The sequence below is a fragment of the Neolamprologus multifasciatus genome, chromosome 19, assembly GCF_963576455.1.
Source record: "Neolamprologus multifasciatus chromosome 19, fNeoMul1.2, whole genome shotgun sequence".
NCBI classification, from domain to species: domain Eukaryota; kingdom Metazoa; phylum Chordata; class Actinopteri; order Cichliformes; family Cichlidae; genus Neolamprologus; species Neolamprologus multifasciatus.
This window is the reverse complement of record NC_140457.1, coordinates 3,321,037-3,340,028: the sequence shown is the minus strand read 5'-3', so window position 1 is coordinate 3,340,028 and position 18,992 is coordinate 3,321,037. Positions and strand designations below refer to the sequence as shown.

Here is an 18,992-nt window from a genome sequence, read left to right as displayed (position 1 = left end):
TCTGAAATTCAGTTTTGCTGGATGGCCTTAGAAAATGTAAGCAGATTTTTAATTGTATTTTGTCACTTTAACAGCCTTCCTGCTGAGAAAGACTTCAGTCATGGCCTGACATGCAACGCAAAGTACAAAAAGCCAAAGATAAACCATTAAAATACAATTTAAAAAACCAACAAAAACAAACAATTATTATTCCACTAAAAACCATTAAACTTATTGGGTTTATACTATTTAATGTGGAAATTGTGAAATTTGTCATTTTTTATTTAAAATAAGATTTCTCTTTTATGTAGGACAAAGTTTGGATAATTGGTTTCAAGGCCTTTTTTGGAATTTTGTTTTATGAATGAATGAATAACCGAAGAGAGATTCATTAGCAAAATAAAACACGGGCAATAGTGAGGAGGGAAGATGATGACGCTGATAGGGAGACATGAGAAACATGAGAAAGTATCAGTTACTCAACTCAACAACTACTCAACAAGAACAAAGACACATTTGATTGAGTTATAGCAGCTGAAGCTTGGCCCCCCTACATGTTTAACCTTGTTTTTAACCTATACTGATTGTAGAAACACAAATATGGCACGATTCATAAACAACGATTAAAGGAAGAATTAATTTTGCGGAGATTTAAAAAAGCAGAAGCCGCTAAAGGGAAGATAACTCGACTTATTTCGTTCCTAAAAAAAAGAGTCGTTAAGCCCGCGAGTCATTCAAAATAATCCAATCGTCGCGAACGTCACGTGAATGGAAATTTCCAGAAGCAGGTTTAAAGCCGGCTGCGGTCTCTTCCCGCCTACATTAGAGTGACGACGGTGGAAGAGTATACTGCGAGGAAGACGCTACGGTCGCTTTTTTCTTAGCTAATTGGCTACAAACCAACAAGTTCGAGCATTTTGAGCTCCTCTGTCAGCTTTTCGTCTTTTGATATACTTCTGGGGGGCAACAATTTGCCACAGCGTTTGCCCTTTGAATCGACTTCAACAGAAAGAAGACCTTCTAGTTACAGTCGAACTGGTAAGACAAACAACGCCGTTGGCTTTATTTTATTTCTAAGTTAGAGTTACACGAAACGGTTTCAGATAAAAAAACAAAAGGTTGTGACTAATGCAAATTGAGTGATGTGGATAAATTATTATTTGCGAATGTTGCTCAACGATAACCTTTAAAAGTTGTATTTTAACTGCTGGAGACGCGTTAGCTCATTGTTACGTCAACCTGGAACTTTCCAGTTCAAGCCGGTTTAGCCGGTGAGGTTACACAACACTGCTTTGCTCACTAGGGGCAGCACAGAGTGGTTATGCAACGGTTATGCTGTCTTTTAATAGACATTTTATAAGCTGTTTAATGTTCAGGGAGCAGTTTTTAGTTTTAGCTTGCCTTGAAATGTGATATTACCAGTAGTCTGCAGTCAGACTTGCCAGTTATGCAGTCGCGTTTTGCTCTCTAGGGGCATCATTGAGAAAGTGGTGGTAATGCCACATTAAAAAGACAGTTCCAGTAAAGTATTTAAAATTACTGAGGCGTGTTGACCACTGCAATGCTTTCGACCAAAACAGGCGCAGCTTGATGACATCATCAACATGCGCTATCGCGATAGAGCGGTGTAGTCAAAATCTCTATTTTTGGCCAAATCGTATATCGTTTATATTGCCCACCCCTAACTCAGAGTAGCTCAGATCCAAGGCAGGCCAAACCTCTGTGTTACAACCTTCACAAATGTCTGCGGTATCTATACAAAATATCCCACACATTGACTGACCTGCAATTATGAAAGGCACACATTCACACCTTCCTTGACTCTCAGCACAGATCTTCCATTATTCCATTGTGACTGTGTATGTGTAGGACTGGCATTGCATTACTACAGCACAGTGCTGTGCACAAAAGCAGACCGACCAGGCGGGAGAATCACACACACATCAGGATGGTCTCTGTATCGCTGCCAGCTGGAAGAACCTCTCCACGCAACAGGCTTTGGCCTTGCTTCAGGAAATGGACGAAGCAGATTCAGATGGAGGAGAGGTTTCATTTGTCCAGCAGGCCACTGATACCACCTCAGAAGAATCTGAAAAGGAGACGGAACAAGAAACCAACATGCCTCCACGGAAGGGGAATATGTCTGCAGTGCATCTCCTTACTTGGGAAAGGACCCCAGTGATCAGAAGGGAGAGAGGCTGGCAGAGAACGTGGTCATGAAACTGATGGAGCCCTTTTTGGATGATGGGAGAAATGTCACAATGGACAATTTCTTTACTTCACTGTCGCACAGACTGCTGCAGCGCAAAACGACGTTACGGGGCACAGTGAATAAAGTCCGGCGTGAACTTCCTCAACTTGCGTGGATGTATTCCGTAAGAGCAGGTGGCCAGTAGCGGTTTTCTACAATATGCTGGACCTGGCGGCGGTGAATGCCTACATTTTATACAAGGCGTGGACAGGCAAAAGAAGATTGTTTCTGAGTCTTCTAGCTCAGGAACTTCGTTGCCGATTCATACAGCACAAGGAAATATTAGCACAGAGGCAAGCTGCTGCAGCTGCTATGCCAGGGACTGTAAAGACAACGCAGTGCCAGGTGCAAGAGAGCTGCAGCAGGTTTACCTGTGCAACATGTCAGAAATTCACCTGTGACAAATGCAGGGATGATGGACACTGGGTCTGCAAACGCTGTAAAGTTTGAAACACTGAAACAAAACAGACTTGTGTACCCATATATTGTGAATGTCTGTCTCTTGTATCAATTTAGCAGGAATTTCTGCAGGTTGTAACACAGAGGTTTGGCCTTGGCTCTGAGTAAACAAATGCCAATGTTGCCCACGCGCAGCAAATCAACATTTATTAGTCCCACAAGTGGAAAATCTGCATTGTTATTGCAGAAAAGTGGACAGTGCAAAACAAAAGCAGCAAAAGTAAAAACTGTACAAAGAGCACAGTATAGGAAGTGCACTATACAAACGTCTGGAAACATAAATATGGACACGTGTATTGAAAAAATATTGGGGTGTGTATAAACTATCGATGTGTATGTATAACTAGACTTTATGCATGTTATGTAAGGTGTGGCTATATAAATATATGTGCTCTGTGTGTATGTATGTTTATGGACAGCTCCTTTGACTATGTTTATGGACAGGCATGCATGAGAAATATTGCACATAGAAACTACCATGGTGTATTGTAGGTTGCAGGTAAGGAAGGAAAGTAGCTTTGCAGGTAAGGAAAGACCTGAATCTCTCCTGGTTGGGGGCTGGGGGAGGGTGTGTTTGCACAAAAAAAGCAGGAGAACAATGGCGCTGAAGGCCTGTGAAAGTGGGGTGCTAGGTGTTAGGTTCAGGGGAATTTGCGCAGGGCTAGTAAATCTAGTAGTAGGGACTTGCACCAGGGGAGAGAGAGGGGAAAAAACAAAAAGCTCAGTAATTTTAGTGTGCTCGTCGTTTTATGCAGGTTCTTTTCTCTTTCCAGGCTTTGGCAGAAGACCAGACAATGGCCAAGGGAACAGGCTCTCATTCCGAAATGGCCCGTGCTCGCCAGAGCGATGGCCTCAATGTGATCTTTGACCAGAAAAGCCCCAGGTCATCCCGATCCTACTCCATATCCCGCTCTGTGTCCAGGAGCAGCTATGACAGCAGCCACTCCTCAAGCTCTTACAGAGGGCGCGACAGACGCAGACGCTATTACAGATCATCTTCATCGTCCTCATCATCTTCTCCCAGGAGCAGGTCCTCTCGCTCCAGGTCACGCTCCTACCCCCGCTGCCACAGACGCTCCTCTCGCTGTCGATGTGACGACCACAGCAGACGCAGCAGAGGTCGTTCTAGTCATTCCCCACCCCGCTGTTACAGGGCCCACACTCGCTCATTCAGATGCTCGCATCGCAGACGGTACAGGTCTCCCTCCAGGTCCCGCTCAATTTCCCGATCCAGGTCATCCTTCCGCAGGTCCAGGGGCCGCGTGAGCCAGTATCGATGCAGATTTTCACAATCCCCATCCAGGAGCCGATCCCGATCTGTTGGACGTTCTGTCAGCCTCAGTCTGTGTGGTAAGCTTTAGTTGATGTCAGAGATTGTCAGCAAGTAGTAATGATGCTCGTATTAAATGTCCTCATTTGGTTTGTGTCGAGCAGATAAAAGGGAACTCCTCGAAGCTGCAAAGGCAAACGCCATGAAGATTCTGGGAGTGGAGAAAATGGAACTTCCTCAGAGTGTGAAACCAATCCTGTCAGAACCAGAGCGTGAGCCAGAGAAAAGGGTGAGACACTGCCCCGAAAAGACCGCAGCACAGGTGAGTGTGGCAGGAAACATTACCTGTATGTGGAACCTGCCATTCACTGAAGGCGAAGCTTTTAATACTCTAAAGACTTAGATGTGCATTTTCTTTCCATATAAAGACGAGGGATATGAAGAAGCTTAGAAATATCTCCTGTGCACAGCAGTGCTCTCCTTTAACTTTTAATCACAAGGTAGAGGTTAATGCATTGTTTTTAAATGATTCAGCACTCAGACTTTATAGCTGTGACTATATTGTGGTCTGTGTTGTTGACTTTCCTGTCTTGTTTAACCTTTTGGACCTTGAGGGGAACACATGCTCTTTATTTATTCCTGTCTTCATAGATGACATGACAGTGGTCTCCTTCACTCATCGGCACCTGGGATTAAAGGGCTGTCATGTGACTTGGGTGATAACAAAATGTACTTGTAATCTTCACAATCTGCATTTTCTCCACTAGAGGCCAAATAAATGCAAATGTAGAAGTCACATCTCACATTTTAGATACTTGCTAATTGCACACATAGATGCAGCCAACTCAGATGTTATTACTGATTCACCTTGTAGAAAGGAAGTAAAAAATTTTATATTACAAATGTATTTATGCTTGCAGTTGAAGTGGGTTGTTTATTTAGCAGAGCCCTCCACTCGCTGATGGAGCGCACGTGTGTGGACTGCATTATAGAGCTAAAAACAGATGAAGAACTCCTCTCCATATACCAAAGATAAGTTGGTACACATGGCCTGGTTGGTGTGCTAAGGGGCTGGGAAAGCTGCGTGACCACCATTCTGCAACTGTAGACAGAGAAGCCTTATATATTTTTTTCTTTTTATTAGGTTTTTTTTTAATAATTTGTTTTTAGATTCTGTTTGAAGGTCTTACCTTGAAGCTTGGATTAAGTGTTTGGGGGTTGCATGAGAGCTGTAGTTTGTTGAAGATATACCTACCTATGCAGTAGAAAAGCTTAACTGTGTTAGAAGCAGTTAATCTAATATCACCTTCACAAACTGTCAAAGCTCACTCTGCCTCCAGTTTTGGGCTTGTGAGTAACTACTTGTTGTCCTTGTTTTTCAACAGGGCACAGAGGAGGAGCCTGATGACGTCTACAGCCAGAGGTTGTCCCAGAAAGGAAAAATTGCTTTCAGCATTAACGTAAGTGACCTAAACTAAAGTGAGTTTTCCTTTGTTTCACACTGCTCTGAATCACTCGTGATAATAAAAAAATTTGTTTGTTTTCAGAACTCTGTTGCTAAGCCAACAGCGACAGCTCCTCCTACAGCAAGGGTAACTCCCCGAGTGGACAGCGTGGAGCGCAGGAAGCCCTACGGCCAGTGGATCCCAGTCAGATCAGGCCAATCCTCGAGTGCACGCAAACATACCTAAACCCGCACTCACGGGGCAGAGTACATGGACACTGTACATGCTGTATATACTGTACATGAGATGTTCACACGTCAGTGTTTTCTTTCAGATGTTAAAGATTTATGTGGGAAGAAGTGAAGAATCATTCAGGTGGGATTATTTTTTTTTCCTTGTGTTTTTTGTGATGTTTATAGACTCAATAAAGTTATTTCACATAATACTTGTTTCTGGCTGTCCTTTCATACTTGAAGGCGCAGCAGTGCCAAAGAGACTTTTACACTTAAAAAAAAAAACCCCAAGGGTTTGGTAGTTGATTTCCAACTACTAAGAGGATGACTTTAGTAGTTGGAAATCAGCTGGAAAATGACCTGCAGTATCTGAAATGGCCACATGGTGTCAGCATTTCCACTGCCTGCAAGACTGGTTATATAAAGGCCTGCTTCCAGAAGGTTCCTGACCTCAATTGTCAGATCTGATTTGTTCAGCTGATTCGAGCAGTGGTAACGCAGATCAAAAAGTTCATCTCCAAAACCTTGAACAATAAAATAAAATCTATTAGAAAAGTTATTGGTAAATCTGTACCTGTTGTAACATGGCATGAGATGATACTTCCACATGTTCTGTTTTAGCCCAGGTTAACACCTCTAGTTATAATGCTGTAAATCTACTTGACTAGATTTGGCTTCCAATGGGTGAGACATTTTTGTAGTGTAGTTTCTTTTATACAGCAAAGGGTGATGGAGTATTATCACCCTGCGGAGTAGGCACCATGGACAGCCAACTTTGAATGCAAAAACTTTAAGGGGATGTCCTTGGTTCTTGGAGCTACATTTTAAATAGTGGTGTTGGAGAATCTCAACAGTTCAGGATGTGCCTAATGTATTTCAAAGTATCGCTGCATGTATTTAATATTTTCCAGGCAAAATATAATATAAATAGCAGTGCGATACTGGTAAATCTGAGCTGATACTCAGAAAGGTGGATTCACAGCTTTGATCGCCTTACTGCCAGACTAAACGTCTCTGGCTGTAAGCTGACTTGTAATTGTGATTAATGACTCTGATAGGAGATACTGCACACAAACGCATAACAAAGCAAAGGCACAGCAGGGAGAAAGTGCTGATTACTTAGTACTGACACACAAAGCAAGTGTTGAGCTTGTTTTAACAGGAAAAGGTGAGAAGACAGGTTTATCCTGACATTCCTGCGTGACTCAATGATCCCCCCACCTTTATAAGCAGACACTGGCATCAGTTGTGCCTTAGTTTTATTAAATCAATATTGCTTTATAGGACACACCAACTGTCGGTTGGCTGTGAATGAATCAAAAGTGTCAGACACAACTGTGAATTTATGCAACGTTTCTACAGCCAGTGTCCTCAGGCTAATCAGATAAGACTTCATAAACCTGAACACTAACAGCTCCAAATCAGAGTCAGATATCAAAAGGAAAATCTGAAGGCTTCTCATCAGCAAAACATAAACATGCATTGTGTTTAAGAAGATCTCATAAATTTACTGTAAGGGTCTGACTCATCCAAGTAAAATAAAATTCAAGTAAGGACACATTTCATTTTCATTTAACCCTTCTGGCTCTGTCCTGTCGCTGCTTATCCAGTAGAGGGCACAGTGACCCTACATTCAGGCACGGAAAGCTGTTTGCATGTCTGCTCTGAAGTCACAAGGCTTTGTGTTCACAAATCTGCTCTGGGAAAGTTAGTGGCAAGATGCAGATGATAAAAGGGATAAATTGAATTACCCAACTGTTGCTCCGCGTCCCGTTCTCTTCGTGCACCTACGCTGAAACCCCGTTGGCTGACATTCTGTGCTAAACATGCCCCCAAAGAGATTCAATGGTGAGTTAACGGTTCAGTCTCACGCTCAAAATCTCTCTCGTCATGAGACCGCACACAGAAGCAGCCACAGGAACAAAAAAAAGCACAACAAGTGTGCAAGATAATGAGATAATTGGAAGTGGTTTATTAAAAAATAAGAGTTCAGAGACAGACTTTTCATACTGTACAAGGAAAACAAGAAATATTACGTATGTCAGCTCAAAAACCTGGCAACACTGTGTTTTCGCTCATAAATACAGAGACTTTAAGCAAGAAGGAAAAAATAAAAAGCGAAGCTCTAAAGTGACCTGACGCTCTACACCGCTGTGCCCCTCTCCAGGTTTTGCTTGATCTCTGCTGTGTATTTGCCATAGAAACGCTCCGCCTTCTTGTTGAACTTGGCGTTCCTCTCGTTGATGTAGTCGATGTCGGCGTCGTCGTTGTAGGCCCTGCGTCGGCTGTACTTGGACCGCTTCTCAATCCTGACACAAAGCAAAAATAAAAGCAGCTTAGAGACATTTTCATAAACCGGCGTGGCCTCCAACTGTGGCAGATCCAATAACAATAACTGGCTGCAGGCAATAATTGGGAAGCATGCATTTTTAAATTTGGCAAGCCGAGTGGCGATGGAAAACCTAGCGCACGTACTCGGAGGAAAATACTGTCAATTTGTGAGCTCCTACTCCTCATCCACCGTGTCTTCAAAGCATTGTTGTGCGTCATACCCTGGCAACCGAATCCTTGTCTAATGCCCTGCAGTTGCATCTCCAACACAGTCCTTCGACTGTCTTAAATATAGAAGAGCTTGGGGGAAGACCGGGGTAACAAAAAGGTCAAAGATTTCTGCAGGAAAGAGAAAACCTTCAGCTGAGTGACATTAAAAGTGGGTGAGGTAGAAGGTACTGTTAGACCTCTTTGTCTCGCCACCTTAAAGTAGCCTCCAGTGTGGTTATCAGAAAGCTTTACAAAAGCATCACACCATCTGTCTGACATTTAGCTGTGCACACAGGCTGTTCAGGTTTGACAGTGCCCCGACTATGACCCGGTTCCACCATCACGTGACCTAGTCGGTCACTTACAGACCGGCCAACACTCATTTAATCTGCGAGATCTGCGAACTTTATTCAAAACAGTTCTGTCTGAAAGTTCTGAACTGAAAGCATCTGCAAGGCTCTGCAGGAGAATTTCAGTCACTGGCTGCAAACAATTTTCAACCCCCCCCCAAAAAAACAATGTTATATTTGAACATTTGAAATACATAAAAGCATCATAAGCTCATGGATGTCACCAGATGTGATGTTATGATTATCATATCGAGAACCAGCGGTCACTTATGAGACGAGCAATGGCTCGGTCACATTAACAACAGGATGGCAACTTTGTTGCTATTATGAAACACTGGTGGTTTTGTTGTCACCGTACTGATTTTTTCCACATTCTTTGACTGACTACAAGCAGCTGCAGCAAGAAACAGGTCACCCAGAGGCTGAAGACGTTGCATGCTCGTCAGTGTGAGGCAACCCATCTACAAACAATCGCAGTTGGACTTGGACTGACTAAGCAAAGGTTTGCACAGTCATTTCACCAACGGGTGCAACTTGTTTTTGATGGATCTCAAGTGATTCAAACTACATCACGATTTTTTGAGGCATTTTTGAAGTTCTGTTTCAAATCTCTGAGGTTCTGGAAGTTTGATGTGACTGAAGACAAGCAACAAATTTCACATTTTTTAAAGTTAATTTCTGTATTATCACAAACAGACTGCATGTAATTGACCCTTTACTTGTGGGCTGAAAACAAACAAACTTTGTCTTATTACCATAAAAGTTGCTCCCAGTCTTCTGAAGCAACTATTTTGCAGTATCTTGATTGTGCTCCGGTCTCCGACCACTGTTTTCCTCGGTGTGACTGCAGCACAACGGAGCTTTCATAGGCAGTTAGCAGCGGCTTGTCACCAACTTGATCGTATTTATTAAAACCAACTTACTGCTCAAACTTTGTTGTCAAATTGCACAACCAATCACCTCCTCTTCCTGGCATAACAAGACGTGACCTTGGTTAGAAGGTGGCAGATAATGAACTGCCTCCTATCCTCATTTGGACCAGAATTTATGGTCCGGGGTTGAATTCCTCCACTCACAGAGATTGCTTCCCATTGCCTTTGCTTATCTTCACACTGCGTTTGTGGTGTGCCAGCGTTGGGAAGCAGGGAATTAACTGACACGAACCAACGGTCATCCTGAGACACGTGACAAATCAAACATTTTGGGCAGCTTTGACGGTGCAAACCAATCATAATAACCAAGCTTTAACCAAACCAGTGCTTGGCTTTTCTTCCACAGGTGGATAAAATTCTGTTTTACGTCACATGCTTGATTTCGTGTAACCACAGAGCATCAGTGGGTACAGAAGTTTATCTTAGCGGTCTGCCTAGTGAAGATATATATTTGTAGATTTAGTGATGGTCAGAAGTGGATAGGGCACTGCTTTCGTGAAAAGTGTGACTTACTGTTTCTCAACATCCTCCACCATGCGGTCAATGCCATCCTTTGTGGGAACATGGGTGCCGTAGATCAGGCTATTGGACGTGGGGTGGAAGTCCTCACCGCTGTGGAGCACCAGCAAAACAATTAGAAATGCATAACCACAGATAATCGGCACTTTAACATTCCTAAATCCACTTTTCTATCCCATCATTGTGATTATGCTCATCCTAACGAGGGAAGATGATGTCGCTTTGGGGCCAGTCGTGATGGTGCATCCTTCATGGTTCTGCATGTGGCGGCTTTTACGGGCCGGAAAACACCTCCAGGGCAGTGAACTCCTCTCTGACCTTGGTGCGCATTCTCCACATTAAAAAAAAAAATCTTTAAATTATTTCTGGAGTGTGCAGCTACGTTAACATATCGCCCAGGGCAAATCGGGGATATGCGAATTAATATACAGAAAATGCTTTGCGCACACATGATGGCGGGGGTTATAGATCAATATCACCAAGCTTCGTTTTCTCAATTAATTTTACTTGACTGGAAATTTCACAGTTCGGGTCACAGAAAGACCTCATGCATCATTTTTATTACACTGTTAGAGGAAACTCATAAAACGAACTCCCAAGGACATTTCTTCATATTTTGAGTGGTCTGGTTAACCGGATTAATAAAGACTCCAGAAATGCTAGTCAGTTAAATGTAATATTTATTTTAATCAACGTGCAAAATCTAACTTGCAACATACGTTAGTTAATAATAATTGGATAAACTCATTAAGAAGGCCAGCTCTGTTCTGGGATGCACCCTGGACCCAGTGCAGGTGGTGGGAGACAGAAGGACTCTGGCCAAAATAACACCTGTGATGGACAGAGTCTCCCACCCCATGCATGTACAGTAGATGCTGCTGAACTGCAGAGCTCCTTCAGTGACAGACTGCTGCATCCTCGATGCATGAAGGAGCGTTTCTGTAGGTCCTTCCTCCCTGCAGCTGTCAGACTGTACAATCTGAACTGCTCCCAACAAACATAGAGGTTTACATCAGCGCTGTAACTTGCACTATTTTATCAACCGATTCACACTATAACCAGATTTTGCCTCTTAACTTCATTTAATTTAATAACGGTACAGTACTCTGTTTTTGGTAACCATTGTTTCTGTTCTGTGTCTTGTGTACTGTTTGTTTGTATATGTGTCTTTCTCGCTGCTGTTATATCCAAATTTCCCCATCTGGGACAATTAAAGGATTCTTCTTCTTCTAGTTTTGGTTCCAAGATGCAGTGATGCCTTTAAGGGGCATTTTACTAGAAAGATGCGCCAGTAGTAAATCTGTAAAACAATGGGCCTTGTTTTTGTCGCTCCAATTCCCAGTTTGCTCCCTGTCACATGGTGATGTACAAAAAAAAAATAAAAAATCAATGTCAGCTGTAGGGATGGGTACCGGTATCCGGTGCCATGATGGCACCGGTTCTGACATAAACGGTAGTAACCAGACCGAAAAGCAGCGCACATTTCGGTGCTTTATTTCGGTGCTTTTTTTTCCTGAGATGTGATACACTTTGAATTGTAGCCAATCATTTTACGTTTCCGGGGATAGTAGGCGGGTCCAGGTACGTACGTTCTTTTAGAGCAGAGCTACAGATTAAAAATGCCCAAGGCGAAGCGGTCAAAAGTCTTGTTGTACTTCACAGCAAAAGATGCAAACTCAGCAGCTGCAACAAGTGCTTTAAGGTGATACTGTGGAAAGGAGGTAACACCTGAAATCCGATGAAACACCTGGCGACGCATAGCGTTTTTTTTAAAAGCCGAAAAATGCGCCGTATTTGATAGCTTGCTGCGAGACCTCACACCGAGCGCATCTACTGCAGGTGTGGTGCCTGTTATCGGACCCGGAGTTAGCAACATCCCCCAAAAAGCTGAAGATTAGAGTCCTGGCCCCTAGCCCTGCCAGTGTAGCAGAAATGATGAGGATGATGATGCAGCAGCAGCCGTTCTTCTCTGCATGAGTAGCTTAATGTTGTTCGTGTGTAATTTACGTTGAGTAGGCTAACCACGTTATTACATTAATGTATGTAAGGTGAACTAGCAAACACCATCATAGCTACATGCGGCTGTCTTCTTGTTTGATGGCAGATACTCCCTTCACCCTGGCCAAAAAGGCAAAAATGACCAAATAAAAAGTGGGAAACAGTTAAACATGAGAGGTTTTTGGATAAAGTTTTTGTTTTTTCCATTGTTTAAGCTGCTTCCAGCCAAGAATGATACCATATATGCCCCATAGCTGCAGAAAAGGCTAACATTGTTATCTTTTTACTAAAAAAACAGCTGAACATGAGAGGTTTTTGGACCAATTTTGTGTTCTCCATTCTTTAAGCACCGGTTCGAGCACCGTTTAAGCACCGGCACCGTTTCAAAAATACCGGTTTGGCACCGGTATCAGATAAAACCTAAACGATACCCATCCCTAGTCAGCTGCCCTTTTGGCGTTGTTTTGGCCAGTTTGCACAATTTTTGGTGGGAGACTGATGTGGTGGTATTGTCCAAGCGACAGCAACTATCGCTATACTGCAGCGACTTCCTGTGTGATGACGATGAATGCTACCCAGTGGAGGGTGTACTGGGAATGCAAATGTCCCCAGTTCTGTGATTTTGAGTGTAAAGAAGCTTTCAGTACTGTGCGCCTCTATATCTATTCATATTTCCCCTGCCAGCAGCCACTCACCACCTGGCTGGAGAATACAGAGGTTGCTTGGGTTTCCTGAGGTCCGACGGAGGCCCAACTCACCTTTCCTCCTTTTGCTTCTCGTAATTTTCCATGTCTGGCCTGATCTGCCTGGTAAGCCTCTGGTACTGCCGGAACTGGGCCTCTGCATATCCTGTAGTCCATCATGTGTGCGTTTGTGTGAGAGGAGGAAAGGCAAAAAAAAAAAAAGGAGTTATAATTAGTGGAACAAACAGCAAGCAGGCACGAGGCTCAGCAATCACAATCTGCGGCTTGTTAAGGAGGGCTGAAGAGGCATCTCTCCACCTCACCCCCCTTCTTTTTTTTTTTTTTTTGAAGCCCCTCTGCTGAGTATTTTCTCCCCAGAGGTTTTAATTCAGGGGAGGTTTTGATGCCACACATGGCAGCCATATTTAGGAGACACAGCAAATGGTTTTTTTCCAGCAGATTAAAGCAGGAGCAGTCTGACACGGTAAGGCCAGGATCTGTGTTCACAAAGCTTCCTGATGCTAAAGGTTGTTCCTAGTCACAAAGATCATGGTAAAGATAAAAGCTATTCACAAAGGCATTCATCTTCTGTTCCAACTCTTCCAATAGGAGCTACACTAAACCTTGCCATCACTGAAAAAGTACAGATGGTGTGATGAAAAGTAACGGCTACCAAACAGTCAGAAAAACCCAACCAGCATCAAAATAGACAGAAAGAACGGTACAAATAGCAAAAACGAGCATTTCCATAAGAAGCTGGCTACATTTTGCTGTAATGTAAACTCAAAGCATCTTTCATCCATCTATGTCACTCAAATTCTTTGTGAGAAAGAAATTGGAAACTAAACAGAAGACGAGAATCACGGTGCACCACTTTCTCAAGAGTAAATTAAGTTAAGTAAGTATCAAGTAAACGATTGGACTGAGGCTCTTTGGCGTGACAAGAGAGTTGCCCACGGCTAAAATAAAGCTGTTTGATCTGATCACCTTATAACATCAGCCAATACAATCATTAGACGTGGTCTATTTTTACACCGTATTAAACATTGTTCAGCAATCATGCTAGACGAGGACGAGAATCATGCAATCAGATTAGAATTCAAGCTAAACAAGGTGGTGCTGTTAGCCTGAGCCTCAAACTTGATTCAAACAGACATTTTTTTGGTAGGCTGGTGACAGTCTGGCTCTTCCAAAGAACACAGGTCAGCTGCAGAGTTTCTGTGTATGCTGACAAAAAGTAAATAGAAGGGTGTGTTCAAGAATAGTGTCCTTAGAAAGACCTCAGAGAGGTCTTACGTTAGCCTAGAAAGTACCAACAAGAGGAATTTCAGCTTATAAGTGATTTAGGAAGTTTTTTATAGCAACTCTGAGCAAAGAAGGGGCTAAAAATGTTACATCTATTAGGACGTGAAGCTAACATTGTTGCTAAATATGACATATTTAAATAAGTAAATAGTGGAAAAAAATATCTTAGTCTTGGACATAATGAAGAATCACTCGCTGATATTTGCTTCTATACATTAACTCAAATTTCCAGGAGAAAATCATTCAGCTTTTACCAGCACACTGAAGTCCACTGCCTGTAAAAGCTTTTTTAAGTCTAAGATGTGAAAATTAAATGTGTGTGCAGCTGTCTATGATCACTCTGCTGGTTAAATCTGGGCAGACCTGTTACATTTTTCCTGCTGCCAAATATTTCACTGACACTTTAACATTACCGTGTAGGCGAATATGAGCGAATCTTTAATGGGATCGACCACAGATTTTTATCGCTGTTCACTATTTCCTCTTTGTTTTTTTAAGTGCCAGCGATGACACTAATACAAATGCAGGGTCGTGTTGTGGCTAGTTTCTACAGCTTTGCAACCACTGCTATTATGGTGGCATGTTTAACCAATTAGTCCAATAACCACACTATAAAATGTTAGACTGCACAAGTAGATGATAAAGTCATCTGTCACTCATCCTTCTCCGACTCCACATTTTTTGCCATTAATAAATAGAAGAATAGAGTCATTAGAAAATAATCTGCATCTGTCTTTAGTGGAACAACCGACCTGCAAATCCTGTGTCAGGATTCTTTTTCTTCTTTTTCCTCTCCCACCTCTCTGCATCGTCAGCAGTGATGTCCAGCAGTTTCACTCTGTTATAGTCCTCCCCACGAGCAGCACACTCCTGAATCAGAAAACGATAATTAATAATCAGCTCAAACTGGGAAAAATTCAGCTGCACCACCGCAAAACTTTTACATATTTTGATTCTAGTAAATCCAGCATAAAACTGCCACAGTACTTTTGGGTAATGAGATAACACGTTATGTTGTGCTACATAGAAGAGAAACAGAATTTTCTGACAATGCCTGGAGGGGATTCACTTTGGGGCAACTGCACTAATGATGATATGAGATTGACAAGGATGCAGTTAATACAGCTGTCGTGGATACCTAAAAATCACTTTAAGAGTCCTGGTGGAGATTTTGCATGTTCTTCGGTATAATGGTATTTAATTAGCCTGAAATTAGGACCGGTATATCAGTACATCCAGTGTACCAACCCAGGACTACTGACAAATTTAAATACCTTTTTCTTGTCATCTTCAGCGAGCTCCCACTCCAGTCGGGCTTTCTTAGCCTCCCAGTTTGAGGGCAGCTTCAACCTCTTGTCTTCCTCCACGACCTCCTGGTGATTGAGCTTACGTGCTTCATTCTGCAGTGACAAATAACACAAATGACAGGTTTGAGGAGAAGCTGCATGAAAGAAAAAAAGGGAAAAAACAAAAATACAATACACCTGTAAACCTCTATATCTCATTTCATGGGTCACACCTGGCCCAATTTGATCAAAATGGGTAAGAAAAGTAAGAGTAACACACAGTACTTATCTTTAGAAGATGTTTACAGAGACAGCTTCTGTTATAGTACATCAACATATCTACTGTTGGAAACCTACAATTATTCAATAACAATGTGTTTTGCACTTGTCGTGAAGTCCTACGATTTCCCAAAAAAGCTCTACCTTGAGTTGTTGTGAACACACCTTTAGAAGTTAAACTTTCAGCACACCAAAAAGTGATTGCCGATGTCTCTATCTGTGATATATTTGCTTATATTAACAAATAGACTGCAGTGAGCAGGATGTATTAGTGAGTTTTATATAAAATAAAGAAATTACCTGCTTTGCAAACATCTTTGTGACTGTGTTATTGCCCCTATCCTGTATGATTAATCAAGTCCTTTTTTGCCCAATTTTTATAGAGCTGTTATGCTTGTGAGCTTCTGCTTTGTGACAGGAATGTTTTTTCGGGCTCAAGATGATTCGATATCATTCGTGAGAGATATGTTTGAGATATACCGGCAGTGTTGGGGAGTAACGGAATACATGTACCGCCGTTACGTATTTAAAATACAAAATATGAGTAACTGTATTCCGTTACAGTTACCGTTTGAAAAGGTGGTATTTAGAATACAGTTACTTTGTTGAAATAAATGGATTACACGGCGGTACTTCCCTGTTTCATATTGTGGCGGGTCAGGACTGTTTGGGTTTTGTTTGACAGCTACGTTCTGTTGTTCCAGGCGGCAGCATTACGGTTGCCATGGTTACAGGGTGACGCTCTCTCTCTGCGTGTTTCCTGGGTGAGAGAGCGCCTGTTGTTGTTGTTGTGCTAAGCTAATAAGCAGAATGCTACAGGTATAGCTCTAAAGAATGTAGCATCATAGGCAGTGTAGTCCGTGCTGCAGGGAGAATGGACTGCCATACCCGTTATGTGTCTGTGAGCGAGGGAGGGAGAAAAAGGAAAAGTACGAGCTGTCATCGAGCAAAAACGGGAGCTGGAAGCATGTAAATATAATAATAACCACTGCAGCCAAGAAGAGAGCCTGACGAGCCCAGTTGTAAGTAAGCTATTAAGACTCGACTGTACACCGTGTTCGTGTTTTCCTCCAAAAACAATAAGTTCCGTTGGAGCAGCCTTTCAACGCCTCTCTGTCTCTCGCTAGCAAAGTTGACCCAGACAACAAAGTAAAGCTTGTTTTCGGCTACGAGCCGGACACGAACCCACCGTATTAGCCAGAGGTCCCTTTACTACGGTTCGGAGCCGCGGACCTTCAGTAACAGTAATAAATCACAGCAATAGTACATTCATGTAGCTGTAAAAGGCATGATAATATATTAAGTAATCCAAAGTATTCAGAATACGTTACTCTCATTGAGTAACGTAACGGAATACGTTACAGAATACATTTTGGGGCATGTATTCTGTATTCTGTAATGGAATACATTTTAAAAGTAACCTTCCCAACACTGTATACCGGTCATATTCAAGCTTTGTTTTTCACATGCCACTGGTTTGCACACTACAGTGGATCGATTCCGGCCTTTGGGACCCCAATTTGCCGACCATGCGGTCAAACATGAGGTTTCTGTGATTTTACGATACATTTGACTGAAGCTTTGAAGTTAAACAGCTCACCCGTTTGAAATGCAGCTCTCGAAATTTTCGCAGTCTCGCTTCTCTCTTCTGGGACGCGACGGTTTCAGTCGGCTCCTCTTCGGCAGTTGCAGCAGACTCCTGCTAACAAAGACAGTTATCAATACAAGTAAAACGTTTTAATTCAAACTGTTCAATGAAGAAGAGACGACTGAGAAAAACTGGCAGTCAGAAAGCTAACGCTTATTAGCCGCTAAATTCCCGTTAGCCTCGTACACAAAACACGACGAAGAAACACAACAAACACAACTTCTGTCAGCAAAACGACACATCGCACTATAAAGAGTTACATCCATCCACCGTATCCACTATCCATTAACAATAAACATCAATAAACTACCAATAAGAAGGAAAAAGCGCTAACCTCGCTACAAGACGCCATTATTGTGGTATTGATGCGGAAGAAAACAGGAAGTTCAGCACTAGCGCCGGATATTACGTACAAGAAGAAAGTAACGCAATTACAACAACAAAACGTAAATAAAGCAAAGATAATCGATTAATTGCTGAATAACATCGGTTCATATAACGGCAGAAATCAAATATGATATAATCTCCACTTTCAGATCATCAACTTATTTTTATTGAAATAAACAACTTAACAACTAAATTTTAATGGACGAGTCACTAAACGTAATAAAAATAATATAATAATATAATAAAAAGCAATACAAATAAATAAATAAATAAAACACAGAATTTATAGAATACAGTTATTATACAAAATTCATATAGGAAGAATTGATGAAGATTCCAAACTATGTATTTTTCTTAAACTTGAAATAAAAAAGAAAAAATATTTCAAAATTAAACATCAAGAGTAATATAACTGAAGACCATATTCAAAATTCTTCTTTAAAAACAAAATCAGTGAAAAACTTTAAGTTACTCCTTTTATGGACTCACTTACCGATATTAAATAATGATGCAAAGATTTAAGGGGAAAAATTAAAATTCTCCTGGCACAGATGGATTAACTGTAGAGCTTTGTAAAAATCTTTAAGAAGCTATCTTTATTTCTTTATAAAGTAAGCACAGAAACTGGGAAGCATGGGTCACTTACCTCTATAGTGACTCAGGGACCAGTGTTGGTGTTATGGATGGGCCTCAGGGGTCCAGGCCCATCCAGTCAAGTCAGTGTGTCCTTTCAGCTGAATGGTACTCAAACACTTCAACTAAGTGTCGTAGAAGCTCAGTTTAATTATTTAGCTCACAGTAATTGAGTACTTTTGCACTGGTCATGGAAACCAGCATGACTGAGTGGATTGGTCGATGCAGGTCACACTTTGGGAAGTACGACTTCTGTGTCTTTGAAATCAAAAAGAGGCGATTTATAGGTTGTGCGGCTAGTTTGAAAGCATGACCCTACTGAAAGCTGCAAAGCAAATTGAAATGTGTTGAAGATATTATGAGCTCACACTCAGCTGTCCTAGTGTGAGTGAGTTCATAGATCCACTTCTGGTCCCATTATCACCAGTAAGCTGGCAGATGATACCACCCTATTTCTAAAGGATGAATATGAGACTAAACATGTGCTTTATTAGACCTTCTTTTTTATATGATATGTAAATATCTTAGAATGTCTTTAGAAACAAGTTCAACCCTCTGATGAAATCAGTTGAACACAGTTTTAGTTTGTGACTCCACAGACACCCATCTGTTTTAGGGCTTTAATTGCAAAAGCAGGAGAGTTTTTGCAGACTGTTGACACCAGTTTTTTATTTATTTGGAAAAACAAAAACCATAGTATTAGGAAAGCTGTCTTAATGAATAAGCCCGATAAAGGTGGAATCGTTGCCTTTGATTTTGCAAGTCTTTATCACTTCACTTTTAAAATCCAATGG

The 18,992-nt window shown here is 41.8% G+C and overlaps 2 protein-coding genes across 5 annotated transcripts; one reads left to right on the top strand and one right to left on the bottom strand.

Moving 5' to 3' along the window:
- Positions 1-786: 786 nt before the first annotated feature.
- rsrp1 (arginine/serine-rich protein 1) lies at positions 787-5,847 on the top strand. 3 transcript variants are annotated; one of them, XM_085142330.1, is made up of 5 exons: positions 789-1,017; positions 3,463-4,039; positions 4,124-4,281; positions 5,345-5,419; positions 5,507-5,847. In XM_085142330.1, exons 2-5 carry the CDS (start codon positions 3,484-3,486, stop codon positions 5,648-5,650), a joined length of 933 nt encoding a protein of 310 aa, XP_084998456.1. In that variant the 5' UTR covers positions 789-1,017; positions 3,463-3,483; the 3' UTR covers positions 5,651-5,847. The 3 variants fall into 3 exon arrangements, 1 of the variants encoding a protein (XP_084998456.1); XR_014871022.1 differs by lacking the exons at positions 5,345-5,419; positions 5,507-5,847 and adding an exon at positions 4,905-5,110 and having other exon boundaries at positions 787-1,017; positions 4,124-4,688; XR_014871023.1 differs by lacking the exons at positions 5,345-5,419; positions 5,507-5,847 and adding an exon at positions 4,902-5,110 and having other exon boundaries at positions 787-1,017; positions 4,124-4,688.
- syf2 (SYF2 pre-mRNA-splicing factor) lies at positions 5,086-17,602 on the bottom strand. Of its 2 annotated transcripts, none has more exons than XM_085142334.1 (7): positions 17,513-17,602; positions 17,131-17,229; positions 15,240-15,365; positions 14,718-14,835; positions 12,736-12,826; positions 9,974-10,072; positions 5,086-7,946 (listed from the first exon to the last, which is right to left on the bottom strand). In XM_085142334.1, exons 1-7 carry the CDS (start codon positions 17,528-17,530, stop codon positions 7,781-7,783), a joined length of 717 nt encoding a protein of 238 aa, XP_084998460.1. In that variant the 5' UTR covers positions 17,531-17,602; the 3' UTR covers positions 5,086-7,780. The 2 variants fall into 2 exon arrangements, with proteins under 2 accessions (XP_084998460.1, XP_084998459.1); XM_085142333.1 differs by having other exon boundaries at positions 17,131-17,232; positions 17,513-17,570.
- Between the last annotated feature and the right edge of the window lie 1,390 nt (positions 17,603-18,992).